Source organism: Olea europaea, chromosome 17, assembly GCF_002742605.1.
Source record: "Olea europaea var. sylvestris chromosome 17, O_europaea_v1, whole genome shotgun sequence".
Classification (NCBI taxonomy): Eukaryota; Viridiplantae; Streptophyta; class Magnoliopsida; order Lamiales; family Oleaceae; genus Olea; species Olea europaea.
The window spans coordinates 18,847,231-18,865,570 of record NC_036253.1 but is presented as its reverse complement, the minus strand read 5'-3'; the positions used below and the strand labels follow the sequence as shown (position 1 = coordinate 18,865,570).

Sequence of the window (18,340 nt, the reverse complement as noted above, 5' to 3'; positions counted from 1 at the left end):
GGGGGGGGGGGGGGGGGGGGGGGGGGGGGGGGGGGGGGGGGATCCGCAAGGTGGTAATTTTGTTGATAAGATAAATTTATTTGTATAATTCAACCCACTGCATCAGATGTATGCGAGATTTATTTGTAATCAAATCCTAACATGTGCGCAATTTTTGGAATGAGTGGTAACAAGATTTGAATTAACTACTTTACCATTTTAAAATTGGACATGATAAAATTAGGAATCCAATGGGTTGGTGAAGAATTCTGATCATGGATGGGATATGGCTTATGTGATCTTTTCTTAACTGAAAAGGACATTTTGATTACAAAAATCCATCCTTGAATTTCATAGATAGTGGATCAGCATAGATTATCACAATCTAATATGGATATGGAGTGTTTATGAACCTCTTTACCCATGTCTTCTTTCTTTTGCTAAACTATATTGATGCTTTCCTGTAGGTTCGTTCATTTGGAAAATGTTCTTGAAAATTGGATCTTTTCTCTCCTGCAAACGTGACTGAATGTTGTATTCTCTCCAGTAACCTTAGTCCGTTGCCTAAACTACCCGATCTAGCCTCCACCAACGCCATCCATCCATCGACGACCGGTCATATACTTTCTATCAGTCTCACGCTATCTTATAGTGACCCAACCACTTTTCTTCCACTTCCACGGTAGCCTTAGGTGCTGCCCCTAGCATCGCCGCCTGCTCTGGCGACCTTCTATTGTCGGTGAATGCTGTCAAGGGGTCATCGACCATGTGCAACCCCATCCCTGTCTTTGGTGTTGACCACGACCCTTTGACGTTGACCAAGAGCTTCTGGCTTCCAATCGATCCTCTACTGATGGGACCCATCTTGTCGGACCTCCTACGCCAGCATTTGTTCCTCCTGCTGAAGATAGATAGACTATTGGGGCCTCTCGTTGAGCCTTCTACGTTCAGGGTGCTCCGTGCCATCCATGACTCGGGTGGTGTACTAGAGTGTGCCACACACACACCCCTAGGACTACACGCGCTCCTCCTGTTGTTGCTGGCTCATCCCGACCCTCTAATTTGCCATTTACTACTCTATTGACATAGAGCCAGGATATGGTGTTGCACTTTCTACTAAACCTATCTCTCAAGCCGAACGTAGTCAGATAATGTCTTTCCTCAGGCTCTACAGGATTTGACGGAGGATGCCTTTCTTTCCGAGCCATATAAGTACACACTTGGCAAGTTCTCTCATCGCAAACCTTCGATGATTAAGCCCTCATAGTATATTGATGGTTGTCCCAAGCATGTTATTAAGTGGACACCTAGCTTTAGTCCTACACATGAGACTCCTATTGTTCTCGTCTGGGTATCTTTTCCTTTATTGCCTATACATTTTCGTGCCAAGGGGTTTTAATTGCACTTGCTAAGGCCATTGGGTTTCTACTTCATATTGAGGAACCCACTTTGGATTTACGTTGGCCTAATGAGGCTTGCGTATGTATTGAGGTCAATCTTCAATTTGAGCTCCCTGAGCGTGTTTGGATTGATAGGGAGCAAAATATGGGGCACTAAAAGACTGTCTTGTATGACAAGAAGCTAGAATATTACTTTAGATGTAGGCACTTAGGACATATTGATGATCGCTGTTTGGATGGAAGGTCCCTTGTCCCACCTTCAGATCCCCCTGTTGATGTTGTCCCTTTTTGAAGCCTACTTTTGATCAGGCTAAGGATCTTGTAAGCGGAAGGATGTGATTGTTGAACCTCCTAAGCAGTGGGTGCCGATTTCTCAGGCAGCTAGAAGGAAGCATGTGGCTAATCATCAGGGACACATATTCAGTCATTTGCCCCCATTTGAGGCTCCATCAATTATTGCTACTCCTTTAATTCCCCATACTGCACCTTCTCCAGTGGCTTTTACAGTTATAACATCATCTTCAGCTATGGTCCCTTTAGTGATTGAGCTTATTTCTGTCATTTGCCCCCATTTGAGGCTCCATCAATTATTGCTACTCCTTTGATTCCCCATACTGCACCTCCTCCAGTGGCTTTTACAGTTATAACATCATCTTCAGCTATGGTCCCTTTAGTGATTGAGCTTATTTCTGTGTCACCTATAGTTATTTGTGCAGTTGCTCCACCTCTGATTCATATCCCGGTTATCAGCTCCGCACATACTGATAAATATGATCTATTACTTGAGGATATTATGCAAAGACCACAGTTACTAATCTTTGATGATAGTTATTGTTAGTTAGGATATCTATACTTCTACTCAGAATCCAGGTATGGTTCCAATACCTGCCTTTATGGCACATGTTCCATCTATTCCATTTGAGCATATTATACTGAAGCATGTTGGATTTTATGTGCAATATTAAAGAGAAGAAAACGAAAATCAACACAAGAATTTTACGTGGTTCGGCGGTGTGCCTACGTCCACGAGAGCGAAGCGGAGATTTCTTTATTCAGTTAAGCGCTCCGCTCCTCTCACTCCACTCCGCTCCGCGCCGACATCGACCCATTTGATCCAAGACCTGTGTTCCACTCTATATGAGCCACATGTACAACAATCTGCACATTGGCGAATATTCACCCCTTAGGAGAAAAAACATAACCTGGAAAAAACCACACCATCTAGGACCAATGGGTTGGGACACATTCTCTCTAACGCCTAGAGATGTTAATCAAGTTCAAGCAATGCTTGAACCTATCCATTGTGATTGGCTTTGTTATCATGTCTGTTGCATTCTCTGAGGTATGCACCTTCTCTAACAACAGCTCTCTTGAAGTAACCAACTCTCTTATCTTATGAAATCTCACATCAATGTGCTTGGTTCTTGCATGATAAATCTGATTCTTAGCTAGGAAGATGGCGCTCTGACTATCACAGTACAGCTTCATTCCATCTTGCTTGATCCCAAGTTCTTTGACAAGCCCTTTTGGATCAAGTTTGGATCGCTGATCACTAGATACATGCACATACGCCGGACAACCAAATACTCTCAATTCAGAATAATCAACTTCATTACCTGTCCAAACTTCCTCTGCAACTTTCCCATCTAGTGCTGCTCGTGGTGATCTGTTTATGATATAACATGCCATGTTCACTGCTTCTGCCCAAAAACTCTTCGAGAGCCCTGCATTCAGCCTCAAACATCTTGCCCGTTCTGTAATTGTTCTGTCCATCCTTTCCACAACACCATTCTGTTGCGGTGTCTTGCGAACTGTATAGTGCCGCTGAATACCATGCTCCTCACAAAATCTCAGAAACTGTAAATCTGTATACTCTGTACCGTTATCTGTCCTCAGATACTTAATTTTTCTGCCAATCTGGTTCTCTACTTCTGCTTTCCATAATTTGAACTTGGCAAAGGCTTCAGACTTGTGCTTCATGAAATAAACCCAAACTTTTCTAGAGAAGTCATCAATGAAAGTAATAAAATACTGAGATCCACCTTTGGACAACTCCCTCACTGGTCCCCAAACATCTGAGTGCACGTAATCAAGAATTCCCTTTGTCTTGTGCTTTCCCATCTTTAACTGTACTCTGGACTGTTTTTCAAGTACACAGAACTTGCAGAAATTCAGCTTGCATGATTTCACCCCCTTCAACAAATTCCTCTTGTGAAGCTCAACCATGTCACGTTCTCCTATATGCCCCAGTCATAGAAGAGTGTCATCTGACTCAGATTCTGCTGTAGCAACTCCACCTACAACTGTATCCCCAAGTAGTTTGTAGATATTCCCTACTAATTTCTGACCCTTCATCACAATCATAGCCCCTTTCTTTACTGTTAGAGTCCCACACTCTGACTTATAAGAGTAACCATTTGTGTCTAAAGTGCCTAAAGAAATTAGATTCTTTTCAACTCAGGTACATGCCTAACATTTTCCAAGGTCCTTATCACACCATCGAATATTTTAAATTTTATGGACCCCATTTCAATGACCTTACATGATGCATCATTACCCATCAGAACAGATCCAAAATTACCAGAACGATATGAATGAAACCAATCTCGGTGAGGATACTTGATATGAACAGGCTGAATCAAATACCCAACAGTCATTTAATTTTATAGAATTACCTGCAGAGACTGATAACATGTCTCCATCTCCAGAATCCGAGTCTCCTTTTGCAACACTAGCTGAGTTTGAGGACCCACCACCTTTCCTTTCATCACTCTGCTTCTTATTGGGACAGTCTCTCTTAAAGTGGCCCATCTAATGAGATTTGTAGCACTTCACGTTTTTCTATTTTGATTCCTAGATTTTGATCTTGTGTTCCCTCTAAAAGAAACACCTTTATCCTTCCTTCTCCCACGATCCGGGTAGCCCTTTACGATCAACCCTTCACCCTGTGAAGCTTTACCAGTACGCAGTTTCCGCTGGTTGTAGGCTAACAGGGCTGATGTGACTTCCTCCAATTCGAGAGTCTCTTTACCCCACGTCAACGTGGTTGCCAGATGGTCGTACGAAGGAGGCATCGGCCCATTTGATCCAGGACCTGTGTTTCACTCTATATGAGCCACATGCACAACATAGCACTTCATAGATCAAGGTCTATCAGCAGGGCTCGTTTCGCAGGTCTTCTTTCGATGATTTGGTTGGTCTGGCTGGTAGAGGAAAGGATACTGGTTTTATTCATTATTCGCAGAAGAACCCAAGGGCTACAGATGCTCAATATCTTGTCTCTAGGATTTGAACCAGGAGTTGATCAATTGATACATCCTCGCATTCCTTGTCTTTATAGGTGTCCTTATATAGAATGCCCGGGGTGTAGCTAGCATAGCTACTCGCAGGCATCTGAAGAGTCTAATTCTGTTTCATTAGGTTTATTTTTGATGATCTTGGCGTCATTTCTTCTTTAGGAAAGTTTTGACTCTTCGACGATTTCTTCACTACGATACGGGAGTTTATAATGCGCTGATTAAGATTTGGTGTTTCTAGAATGTAGGGACCATTACGATTGTACTTGTTGATCATCCCCAGTTCCTTTTTGTTAAGAGTAGAGGACCACAAACTAGCACAACCTTTTCTATATCTCCGATGTATGCTTCTTGTTCTCCTTCCATTAGAAAGGTCTTGTTGGCGGATCTTCACCACATTTCACTCAATGTGGATGGCCCATGGCTAGTTTAGGGAGATATTAACGTTATTGTCCTTGATGATGAGTGCATGGGGCATAACACGTGCGATGGGGGTACTGCCGACTTATCTGACATGATGATGGATTGATGTCTTGAGAATGCATTATTCTTTGGGGTTCATTGTACTTGGACTAATGGTCTTATATGGAAGAAGTTGGATAGAGTGCTCATTAATTCTGTAGCTGCATCTTTTTATCGATGGCTTTCTATAAGACATCTGAATCACACTTCATCCTATCATGTCGACAGTTAAGTTGTTGTGGAAGTGAAATTTGTCTATATTCTCCGATGCTTTTGACACCTGAAGAATGATTTGATTTTATAGAGATCACTGTAGTGCATTGGTGGTTGGGATTGTGTTTGTTTGATTTATTTATTTATTTTTATTTTTAATTTGCTCTAGGGTGTTCTTCATTGGATTCCTTTGAATAATTGGCATCATAGTTCTTGGGCGCTTGTGCTAATTAAAGTGTTTGTTTCACTTTCTAATGTAATTGACAGGTCACTTTCATATTCCTTTCTTGTGCTCAATATAATGCCGTTGTTTGGCCTCTATTTTTTCAAAATGCATTTTCAACTACACGTCTCATAAAATAATTTTACACGTAAATTCAAAACATTTCCTTATTTTTTAACCACACATTATCCAACAAAATACTATTTCAAAATGCATTTTTGTCCAAAAAGGGGCTCAAACGGGGGCAATATCTCTTCCTCTCCCCACCCCACCCCACCCCTAGATAGAATTTAAAAAAATAATAATAATAATTCCCATAAAGAATAAAGACAAGGCTTCTCGTAAAGTAAACTTGATGTCGGGATATTCCATGTTTTAACAGTCTAAAGGCCAATGCTATATAGGGTGCCAAACACCATTTAGTGATTGGAGCCGAAGCATGTGTTTGGGCTTTCTATTGACAGCCAAATAAGCGGTTAATTAATGCACTTCTGTGTGTCGTTGAAGTCACCTTTCAAGTTATTTGCTAATGTTTTATTTATCTTGAGGTTCTTCTGACCATTTTTATTTAATATGATCAAATGTTACAGTATACTCTTTCTTAAATTTGTGTGTCCGTATGCTAAGTATCTTTCTTGTTCTTTGCAGTTCAAGGGACACAATTGTTCTCACCCTGAGATTTTTCATCATAAAGGTGGAGTCTTTAGTTTCAAGCACTTAATTTTACATAGTATATGCGAGACATAGTGTGCCATTCTTTTATACTCGGGTTCCAAATTAAATTCATCAGTTCCCTAAAGTTATCTAATGTTCCTTCTGAATTCAATACTTTCTTTAATGATTCCTTATCGGGCCACATGGAAATGATACACTATTTGTATTTTTACCAATTGAAAGTAAGGAATTGATGGCTCCACATTTTACTTGTTGAACGGGTCAAGGAACAAATTAAGAAACTAGATTTGAAGTCTTCATCTTTCTCTCCTATCTGAATATCTTTGCTAAGTAGAACTACCTTATTTAAATATCGATGGGGGAGGTATTGCACTAATAACTGCTGGAGCCTGGAGAGTATGGAATTCATGTACTGGGAAGAAGCTCTTCATTTTTGATTAAGAAACTGGCCTGTTTGTACATTGTGCTTAGTAGGATCTGTTCTACTAATGTGTAAGCTATAGAACCTCTGTAATTAAAATGGCTTATGGTTCTGTGACCTGTTTATACTCAGATAGTAGAAAAGATGTGACAGAATTTATCAGATTTAGCATTCTGACATGTAAAAACATCCTCAAAAGCATCATAGGAAATGCGATTACCTTATATACATTTTTCAGAAGTCATTTGGTGAGTGATGGAGTGAAATATAGTTTTAGATTCCGTACATTTTAGCTTGTGTGGGTTAACACTCTACTATACTTTTTCAAGGATATAGGATATTTTTACTTGCATAACTTTCTTGATGATGTAGCATATTTAAATATTTGTTAATGTGCAGAGAACTAATAGTACAAAATATTGTTCTCCTTCCATAAACTTCACATGTTTTTTACCCAACGTTTATTTATCCATACATAAAGTCTTGTGGAGACGTCCATGTGTAGAGAAGGATATTTGCTTCTCTTATTCTGGGTCTGATTACCTAAAATTGTCTAGTCATTTTGGTTCTTGTTTTACATGTTCTATGTAATTTGATACCTTGATATGAAGGGGGTGGGGTGGAGGGGTTAGGTAGAGGGAGAGGAAGAGAGAGGTGTGCAGTCTGACCCAATCCACCCTGGGGTTCAGAAAGCACAGTGAGAATCATGAGTCACCTTTGAAGGCTCGCCTTGAAAACATTTTTGCTCAAATTGAAGCTCACCAATTCATATTACTACCTAGGTTAAATGGAAAGAATTTTTTTCTAGTTCTTAGGCGGCGAAGCTCTTCATAAATGGTAGAAGAAAGATTTGTCTGTTGGACGCTACAGAAGTGGGTTTCTCGACTTGGTATGCAAAGAATTCCATGGTTATATGCTAGTTAGTTAACACCATGGAATTAGATATTATAGTTTTATTTTATTTATTTATTTTTTCCTTGTCAAATATGAAATACTAGTGGGGGAGAATGATGCATTTATGCTCAACTTTGGCGTGAAGTATCAAGTTCTTGAGATAAAGCCTGTCATTATATCGGCGGATTCTACTATAATGCTAAGACTTGTTCATGGCTAGAGATGGATCTTTATGCTGATTATGAGGGAGATGTCGTCTAAGATAGTAAGATTCAAGCAAATACAAAAGAAGGATCGGACTTTAAAGTTCTGGGGGGGCCTAAACTATTGCTACAATGAAATTTGTGGAAGGATACCTAGGATCTCCTGCTGACTGCTGTCGTTGTGGGAGCTTTATGGCAATGTTATGAGGGAGGCAAGAAAGCAAGCTGACATGTGATGCTTAGATCCCTAAATATTGAAGTTTGTGTATTGTATAGTACATAGCTGGTATGGATCTGGCAAGTATTTATAAAAATGTCAGGAAGAATAGGGATGGAAAGGACAAATTGTGATTTGATATTTATCACAAGTCTCAGCACGCTATAGAGAGACTTATTGGATAATACATGGAAATCCACAGAATTGGGTTAAGGGAAATAAGTCTTTAAATTGGTTGACATAGGTTTTAAGGGCAACTGATCCAACAAAAGAACCAGTGTAACTCCACTGAGACTTTTGAATCTCCTTTCTTCACTAATTTAACTTGTCTAACAATTATACATATTGATGTACCAAATTAAATACTCTTTTTTTTGCCTCTTATTCTTCCAAATTTCCGAGAAATAATTGTTTAAATGCTCTAAATGTTAAAAATCAAATCCTTGGATAGTTGATTCAGGTATGTCCAATTTGTTTATTATTACAGAATTATGTCATCAAATGCTAACTAATATCTGAGTTCACTTGGACCTATGGAATTGACGAACAGGTGACATATTAGAACTGGAAGTAAATATGATTTCTACACAGGAACTATTGTCCTTAGCAGCTAATCTAGAGTGGACTTTACATCAACTGGATAGGAAAAATCTCTCTTTTAGAAAGACAAAATGTGCAAATTGAAATGATCTCTCTAGGGTTTGAAGCATCTTAGAAACAGGCTTTGAAATGATTAAAAAGTGTATTCATAAATATGGTAGACACTGGCAACTTGATCATACATGCTCTATAGACATGCCAAAGATTGAAAGTTGTCATTCTTAGACACTGGCAACTTGATCATACATGCTCTTTAGACATGCCAAAGATTGAAAGTTGTCATTCTTATATTGTATGTTGATAATAATGCTATAAATGGTGATGATGTGAAGGAAGTGAAAATCTAGAAAGTCCTCTTTCCCATGTAATCAAAATTAAAGATCTAGGGTATATAAGTTATTTATTAGGTATTGAACTGCTGGATTCGAACAAGAAATCTTTGAGTCTTAAAAGAAGTACTTGTTCGATCTTTCAAGTTTCAATAGATGCAACATGTACGGTTTCAAGGTAGCAGTATTCCCATGAATGTGAATTACAGCTTCTTGGCACCATTCGAAAAAGTTAGTTGATAACGAAATGGAATAAAAGGTTGTGGGCGAACTTATTTATTTGTCTCACCCCAGACCCGTTATTTCTTTCGCAATAAGCGTAGTCAAACAGTCCATTCTCTCTCCCGCCTAGTTCCTGTGGAGATTTAAATGACTTCCGAGATAAAGGTTTGTTTTTCTCCAATAATAATCATCTAGGTGAGGAAGCACATTATGATGTGACACAAGGATGGCTCTCTTACAGTAAGTCAACTTTGGGTTATCACTATTGGTCGTAATGTAGTAACTCAGGGAAGCAAAAACCAATAATTGGTTTCTAGATCTAGTTCAGAAGCAGGATTTCGAGGCTATGGCACGAGATTTGCAAGCTGCAGCCAAGGTTTCTTTAGTTAGATAGCTGCTAACAATCACGTGAAGCTTAATTGTGACAATAAATTTGCCATCAAATAACACGTAATCATGTTCAACATGATAGGACAGAACAGTTGAGATTGATACTTGCTTCATCAAGGAGAAAATGGTGAATGGCCTTACATGCTCTCCATGGTCCATATGATTGTTCAAGGAAACAGTTAGAAAATAAACTTAGTAAGAGGCTAGCAATTCAAGTTTTATGCTCATAGGAAGCACGTTGTGTTTGATGGACATCTTACGAGCTTGATGAGAGGAAACTGGTACCTTGCAAGTCTAATCTCTACTTTTTATGGCAAAACTTCCCCTCTAGCTTACGCGCTGTATTTATGATGCTTTTATGCCCCCTTTTTATGAACCATGCTACAATACCAGGGCCATAGGCCCTGGTAAAGGGGAATTACCCTTTCTTTATATATAATCAAGTGGTGGTAAATGGTCTCGCATCGCAATGCATTGATGTGTTTTAACATAAATGCGCAGGCTGGTGAAAAGAAGAAAGGGAAGAAGAGAGGTCTATTCTCCAAAAAGTAAACAATCTTTATCTACATACAAAAGATATCCATTGTAATGCATAACTATTTTAGAGTTTTTAGAGTTTTCGAGTAGTTTGTACAAGAATTTTTATTATCATCACTACAAGATATCGATTCTTGTTGGTTTTCCATTTCTGTTTGTGTTGTTACTTGAATAGATAGGTTTTATACACACTTCATCTTTACATTTATATTACTTGGTAAAAATGATGCATGTTCAAAAGCCTAATCGAGGTATGTTGTCCCCATTTCCCTGCGCCCTTTGTTGTCCATCACTAGAACTTTGACACATCATTGAATTGGATAGTGTTAGCAAATAGCAGGACGACATTTCAAAGGTGATATCACTTGGTTGATGTATCATCATCCTGCTATTTGCACCATAGTGATTTGTCAAAGTTCTGTTAGGGGTTAGCTAAAGAGTAGATCTCAACTCGTTTCAAGCCCTCGTTTTACTTCTAAATGATTGTGCCTTTGATTGAAGTTATGCTACGAGCCCGTGACCTCGGATTTGGCAAAGTCCTATCATGAGTCGATGTTATTGTTGAAGCAGCTAGTAGAAAATCGAAATAACTGGTTTAAGTACACCTCCAAATATCGTCCATTGATGTCCAACTTTATTCCAAAAGTCCCGACGTCAAGTTGGCCAGCATGTGTAATAAATAGTAACGTGTTCTTAGTCAAATTTCGAACATATTTAGCCTCCGTTTGAGCCATGTTAAATTTATTTTACATATTCCTCTTTTTTTTAATCACACAGTCGTCAATAAAAAAAAATATTACACTTAAACCAAAATCTATTCTTTTTTTATTAACCACGCATTCTTTGAAAACACATTATTCCAAAAGTTATAACATCAAACAATAGGGGCCAAACAGGGGGGCTTAAACTCGACTTTACATGTTCCTCTTTTATTTTAATTTTTTGGTATGTTTAATTTTCATTTTGTTTGTGTAAATATTTTCGTTTCTTTAAAACAAAGAATGGACAAGAATTTAAGAGCTTGTTTGGTGTGGCTAAAAAGTCTATTAAAATTAATTTTTAACTATTATTTCACTATTATGTCCGTCATTTTTGAATTCTTCTCTTACAGGTATGATTTACTTTATCTCTGATGGTCAAAAATCAATTATCAAAATTCCTACCAAATAAGCACTAAATGTATAAATACGTCAAAACTAGCTGATAAACCTTTGGGACATTTTTAGCACGTTCTATTCAGATTGGATGATAATTCTGGTCCTCATTAATTGTAAAATAAATTATTTTCTTTTTAATTTTCAACTATACATTTTTCAATAAAATAGTATTACATGTAAATACAAAATTTTTCTTTATTTTTTAGTCATACATTTTTCATCAAAAATACTATTTGAAAATGGATTTTGAGCCCAAAAAGAGAGAGGACGTAAAAAAAGTGTAAACACGAAATTCTTTAATATTTAATTTCAAGATTTACTTAGTAAATAAAATAAGAGAATTATTTCAAATCCTACTTTTTAAGTTTCAACTTCATAATTCAGGTAATAATTTTTTTTTTTTCCTTTCAAATTTCAAACATCAAGTAATTATTTCAAATCCTACGTTTTAAGTTTCAACTTCATAAATCAGGTAATAATTTTTTTCTTTCAATTTTCAAATATCAAGTATATCTCTTGACACTTCATCCCACCCCATCTATCATTCAAATTTTCTAGCAACAAAAACTCGTTCCTTTGCTTATTCCTCCACCTTCACTTTCGGCGTAAACGAGTCGAGATCTTGAAATCTTCTAATAGAAATATATTTTATAATTCAAAATTTCCAGTAGATCTTCCCTCAGCCTCTTGAACTCTGGGAATTCAATCACTGTTCAATCCCCTTTTCTCTCGGAATAATGCTATTTGCAGTCGCTCACTACAGCAGTCGCCCTACGTGGCATACACATGGCAGGTAGTTATTTTATGTATTAATGAATAAAAAAATTACCACATTAATGTATTAAATAATCACCTACCATGTGTATGCCACGTAGGGCGACTGCCGTAGTGAGCTACTACGAATAACATTACTCTTCCTCTCGCAACCTTTTCTTATTCAACTCTTCCATATAATATATTAAAAAAATAAAAATCATATAAATATTTGATTAGTATAAAATTATTCAATTAACTTGTCACAATATATTTATTTTCTTAAACAATTCAAAGTCTAATATTCTCTTGGAAAAAGAAAATTGGCGACTATTTCATCTGTGTTCCGAAAGATGTTCTAGTTCTAATTTTTCTTCTTATCACAAACGAATTCATTGGAAGGTAATAATTTTCTATATGGTTGTACGTGTACTATAAATCAACAAGGTGGAATCTTTAATATAATATCATTTCGTTATGCCTGCAAAAATTATTTTATTTTCAAATAATTTTTTCATTGGGATTATGACACTAACTTCATCATTATTTCGTTGCGTGGATATACACGCTCTTTGCGTTCTTTCATTATGCCTACATCTGTATTCTGCTAGAATACCTGCTATTTTATTCAATATGATCTTTAACGTATGGCAATATTTACAGCAACATTTTTAAACTATGAAGTGCATGTCAATATTTACAATTGAATATTTATGATATATATAATTTATTAAATAACATACATATATTTAACATGTATCGTGTATGTCTTACACCAAGATTATCGTCTAGTTCTTTATTAGTATAAACATGTCACTTACCATACATCAACTTGTAGTTTAAACACGTCACTTACCTATGAAAGAAAGACTTGGGACAAGTAAAGAAAAATCCTTGGCATAAGATTCAGTCGTGACAGAAGTGCTAAGAAGTTATATTTGTCACAGGAGGGCTATATTAAGAAAGTGCTTGAGAGGTTCAGTATGGATAAAGGCCAAATTGGTTAGCTTTCCTCTTGCTACCCACTAAAAATTGAGTATTGAGCAATATCCTATATAATGTAAAGGAAGATATGGAAAGAGTTCCTTATGCCTCAGCAGTAGGAAGTTTGATGTCTGCGATTGTTTACACAAGACCTGATATAGCCCATGAAGTCAAATCCAAGAAGAGAGCATTGGAATGAAAGTAAGTGGATCATGAGGTATCTTTGATGCACTTCCAGTTTGATGGTTTTAGAAATGGACAATCCTTGTTAGTTGGCTACAAAGATGTTAGATATGATAGGGGATGTGGATACATGTAAGTCTATATGGAGTTATTTGATTACTTTTGCAAGTGGGATTGTAGCTTGGCAATCAAAACTTCAAAAGTGTATTGCCCTTTCTACATCAAAGGTAGAGTTTATTGTTGCAAAAAGAGGTGACTAAAGAGTCGCTATGGGTAAAAAAGTTCATAAGAGAATTTGGTTTCAAAACAGCAGAGGTATGTGTTATTTTCTATAGCCAGAGTACTATTCATCTTGCTAGAAATTCTAGCTTTCATGCAAGATAGAAGTATATTGATGTACATTGGATCAGGGATGCATTGAATGATTAGATATTGAAACTTAGAAAGTTCATACCGATCGTAATGGTTCTGATATGTTGACGAAGACACTAACAAATAAAAACCTTGAAGATTGTTGTTCGATTGCTAGGATGGTTAATTCATCCTTATAGTTGGAAGGGGGAGTTTTGTTAGGTTAATTTCTCTTATGAGGAGGAAATCCCATTTTTGGGATCTTATATTATAGCCCAAAGCCCATTCGGGTTTTAATCTTAATGATGAATATAAATAGTGGAAATTACATAAAATCATAATTTAATTATTCATAGTTCCCAAATCAGAGTGGAAGTTTAATATTTCAGTAATTAGATTTTTTTTGTTTATTAATTATTTTAAAATTATTTAATAACTGTTTTCCCTAAATTCACGTCTTTTAAATTTTGGAAACTCTATATTCATTAAAACCTCCATACACGTCATTTCCATAAAACCCACGACTTTCTTGTATCCATATTTTACGATTACAACCGCCATTCACCCAAGCCATATCCTGCCATTCACCCCTGTTTGTTCACACGCGATTCCCCGACAACCTTCATCCACTATCGTGTTTGTATATATTTTATACGTTCCTTCCAAAAAAAAAGGTGGTCATAGTCGAACCGCAATCTTCTAAGATTTCAAGAATGACTCGTTCAAGGAGTGATAAATGAGGGGAGAAAATTGAAATCCATGAATCAAGAGGAAGAGGTAAAAGGAAGGTGGATGAAGTGCAGAAGGATTCATCCTCTAAAAGACACAAATCCGAATGATCGGTCACAAAACCGCCCGCGAAGAAGGTATGTTTTCAAACTTTCAATTGTTCACTTATTTCGAGCATACCTATGTACATTTTAATTGATGGGTAATGTGTATGTATGACGTATTTTGAATTTGTGAGGTATATTGCATTGAATTTGTTGTGTGTATTTGTAATCGAAATGCCGGAATCTAGAAACGGTTTTTAATGTTTTCTTCAAAAGTGGTTGTTCATTTGTGAATTATGGAATGGTATTGTGTCGTTTTGTACGTGTGTTGTTGATTTCTGATCTGTTGGAGAGGACCTATGACCTATATGTCGATGTTGTGTCTACCTGGATTCCCATCTGTGACCAATTGATGAGTTTCATTGTGACCGATGTTGCAGGCCCGGAGATATACTATACCCAAGAATAGTTGGTTTCCAAGTAAAAATACAATTACCCCTGTGAAAGGTGTGCTGTCAAATTTCAAAAACAATCTCAATGAAGCCCAACATCGAATCCTTGAGAATACATGTTTCTCCCATTTCCTGGAATGCGAGGAAATTGTTATCCGGTCTCAGCTGATACACTACTTTCTGTTGAGGCAGGTGCAACAAGCTAATGAGAGTGAGCTGTGGTTTAACATAGCTGGAAGATTTGTACGGTTCTCAATTTCAGAGTTTTGTTTGGTGACTGGTCTGAGATACGTTCGCGATGCTGACACAAGTAGGATGGAGAAGACTCCATCACAATTGAAAAATTTGTATTTTCCAATGCTGAAAAATGTTACTCATGAAGACATCAAGGAAGCATTTCTTGGTGCAACTGACATTTCGGATGAGGATGTTTCCATGCTAGGTGCATGTATTTCATAATATTTTATCTACATCCGAGAGACTACAAGAAGGCTGTGGATCACTTCTTGTTTGTACTAGTTGAAGATTTTAATGCGATGAATGTGCTCCCATGGGGTAAGTCGCTGTTTGACACGCTAGTAAATTCATTGAGGGAGGGGTTGAGTAAGAGATTAACACATTACAGATTCAGAGGCTTGCTCATAGCCTTTCAAGTGTGGATTTACGAGACAATTCCCAGTTTCAATGGATACACAACGAGAAAGATATCCAAAGCGTACCCCCGAATAATGAACTGGGCGGCTGATGATCATCCTTCGGCTGCGAAGCTCGAGGGGCATGAATGCTTCTCCAATCCGGATGTAAGTGACCACTAATACAGCATTATTGTTTTTGAAATATGCGGACTTGCACATTTTTTCATGTTCCAGATCATATTGCTTAGGTCACAAATAAATTTCGTCCAGTGACAAATCGCATTCACGGAGTCACAGATTTTATTCATTATGTCACAATATTCAATACAGGTCACAGACATTTTCACGACACCGTTTGCCCTTGTTATATTACAATCCATGTCAACATATTGAATATGTGTGATGCGCAAAATTATATCTGCTCGTTCATATATAATTTTTTGTTGATGACATTACACTTTTTGTTGTGAATGACAGATGAAAATATGTGACTTGGACCCCCTAACTGAAATGGCAATGTCATACATGACAGAGATTTGGTATGAGAAACCAGTCCCACCCGATCGGTCACGTGGGGAGAAGTGAAAGGGTCGTAGCACAGACCAATCAGTTCATTGTGCTGGGACTAGTACAAATGCAAGTGATTCGGGGATGAAACAACTACTCCCATGCTTCTGATAACTGATGGTAGACTAGGACACTGATATATACATTGACGATGATGACTTTGTTGACCCATCACCTAATTGGAAAGGGACATCAATCCACGAAGATTCTCCAAGTGGGGAGTGTAAGCCAGATGACACTACTAATTCAGAGGATCAGCCGTCAAAAGATGTAAGCTATTCCAATTTCATCTATCATGTGACAAGTTCATTTATTGTTAATGATATTCAGGTCACAGAAATATATTTCGGTCACAGATTTCAGTTATTAGGTCACACATCAATACACATTTCATTATTGGTCACAGATGAATGTTATATTTCATCATCATCAGTTACCTGATTATATGTATTCATGTGACGTAGGTGGTCGATGAATTGAAGAATTATTTCAAAGAACAGATATCTAATCTCCAGTCCAAGAATCGGTTGCTAAGCAAACAGCTTCAGGTGATGCAGTCACAAGTGTCATCTTTGAAGTCTGATCAGCAAAAGAAACTGAAGCTTGTTGTTCGCACGCAAGGTGAAATCCAACCCGACATGTTACACATCAAATCGCACATACAGTGTATGTCTGATTATGTGACTGCATTGATATCTAGTTTAATGGAAGAAATTATGAACAAATTCAGAGAGAACTTAGGACCACAAACTGTTGGAGGATCTAAACCAACAAGCAAAGTCAGTACCCCATTTGTGACTGCCTCTTATTTGTATGTTACCACAAACTGTTTGACATACTGATGAGTGCTCTACACTTATAATATTTATGCTACCTAATTTGTTATTTTGTTGCTTTTGAGAGTATTTTAGAGCTTTTTACTATGTGTTTTGATGTTGTGATGTAGGTTGATGAAATTGAAAGAAATAAGCAAAAGTTGGCGAAATTGGATAAAATTGCCAAATTGTAAGACATCCAAAGTTCGGGTTCTAAAGCGCAACTATTGAAAAGTTGTGTTGAACCTCGCAATGAAGATCCGAGCATGCTAGGAGTCAATTGGATGAGAAAAGATGTCAAAGGGATCAAATTTAGTCAAAATATGATAAATCAATTTCCAACCGAAAAGTTGTGCTCCGAAATTTCAGCCTCACGTTAAGACTCATTTTTTTGACATAGCAAATGATCGAAGCTGAGAATAATATCTGAAAAAATTAATAGCCCTTTGAGTTAGCTTTCTAACGAGCTTTGAATCACCTCAATTGGACATCGAACAAGAAAGCTATGCTAAAAATACTGAAGGACGCACAGAAGAAATTTTCCACCCGAACCGGGCGCCGTGGCGCCATTGAATCTGAATTTGAAAGTAAAGGCAGCGTCGTGGCGCCGCCTATGCGGGTAAACGTATTTTGATATTTTTGGATTTCTTTATCGGCCCATTCCAACCCAAAATCGTCCAACACTTGAGGAGACTATAAATACTACCTAAAAGACCTAATTAAGAGAGGAAAAATGAGCAAGGAAAACTGGAAGCAGCCGGCAAGAACACGTGATTGGATAGAGGAGTTTAGCTGCCTAATTGCAAAAATCTGGAGACAAATCCACGGCTGGTCAATACAATTAAAGAAGAGGAAGTTAATTGAGAGAATTTGGCAACAATGGAAGAAGAAATCGAGCGGCAAAAACGAGTTTTTCTATTCATTTTCTTCTCTATGTTCTTTCTTATTAATCTATTCATATCAATTTTCTCAATTATGAACTAAACAATTATTCTAGGGATGATGTAGCCTACTTGAGACATGTTTGGATTCCGTTATAATTATTTCAATTGATCTTTCCTTTTTATTTATTTATGTTGTTTATGCGCAATGCTTTCAATTAACTGGCCACTAATTGACTGATTTGATGTTCTAAATTTTGGCGCTCGAGAGAGGCAAATTTAGGCATGATCTAAGACAACATAACCTAGATTTCGTAGGTTTCGAGAGAAAGTGCGAATCTTTGGGACTTGTTTTAATTAAGAACCACGTACTTGATAATTTTTATATTTTTAATTCGAAATAGAGATATTGGAATTAATATATAAAAATAGATTTTATCTGGCGCTCGAGAGAGGGAAATAGAATCACTTTAGCATTCTTTCCTATAAATTTTGGAAGGATTGATAGAAATAGTTATACGATTGAAAAATATTGTCGGATGTACGGTGAAATCATTCCCTAAACATTCATAATTTGATAAGAAACTTCATAATTTTCCCTCGTTTACTTGCATCGTTCATCTTATTTAATTTTAATTTAGCATAAAAATATTGACTCAAAATTTGATCGTCTAAATAAAGGGAAAGCTAAAATAATTATAGTACTCAATTGATTCGAATATCAATCC

The 18,340-nt window shown here is 37.1% G+C and overlaps 1 protein-coding gene across 4 annotated transcripts in view; it reads left to right on the top strand.

The window, feature by feature from the left end:
* Positions 1-10,269, top strand: part of LOC111365342 — a 34,423-nt gene extending 24,154 nt beyond the window's left edge. For all 4 annotated transcript variants that reach the window (XM_022985816.1, XM_022985817.1, XM_022985815.1 and 1 more), the window contains 2 exons: positions 6,222-6,267; positions 10,026-10,269. In XM_022985816.1, coding sequence (XP_022841584.1) covers positions 6,222-6,267; positions 10,026-10,076 — 97 coding nt within the window. In that variant the 3' untranslated portion in view covers positions 10,077-10,269. The remainder of the gene's footprint in view (positions 1-6,221; positions 6,268-10,025) is intronic.
* Positions 10,270-18,340: the final 8,071 nt, after the last annotated feature.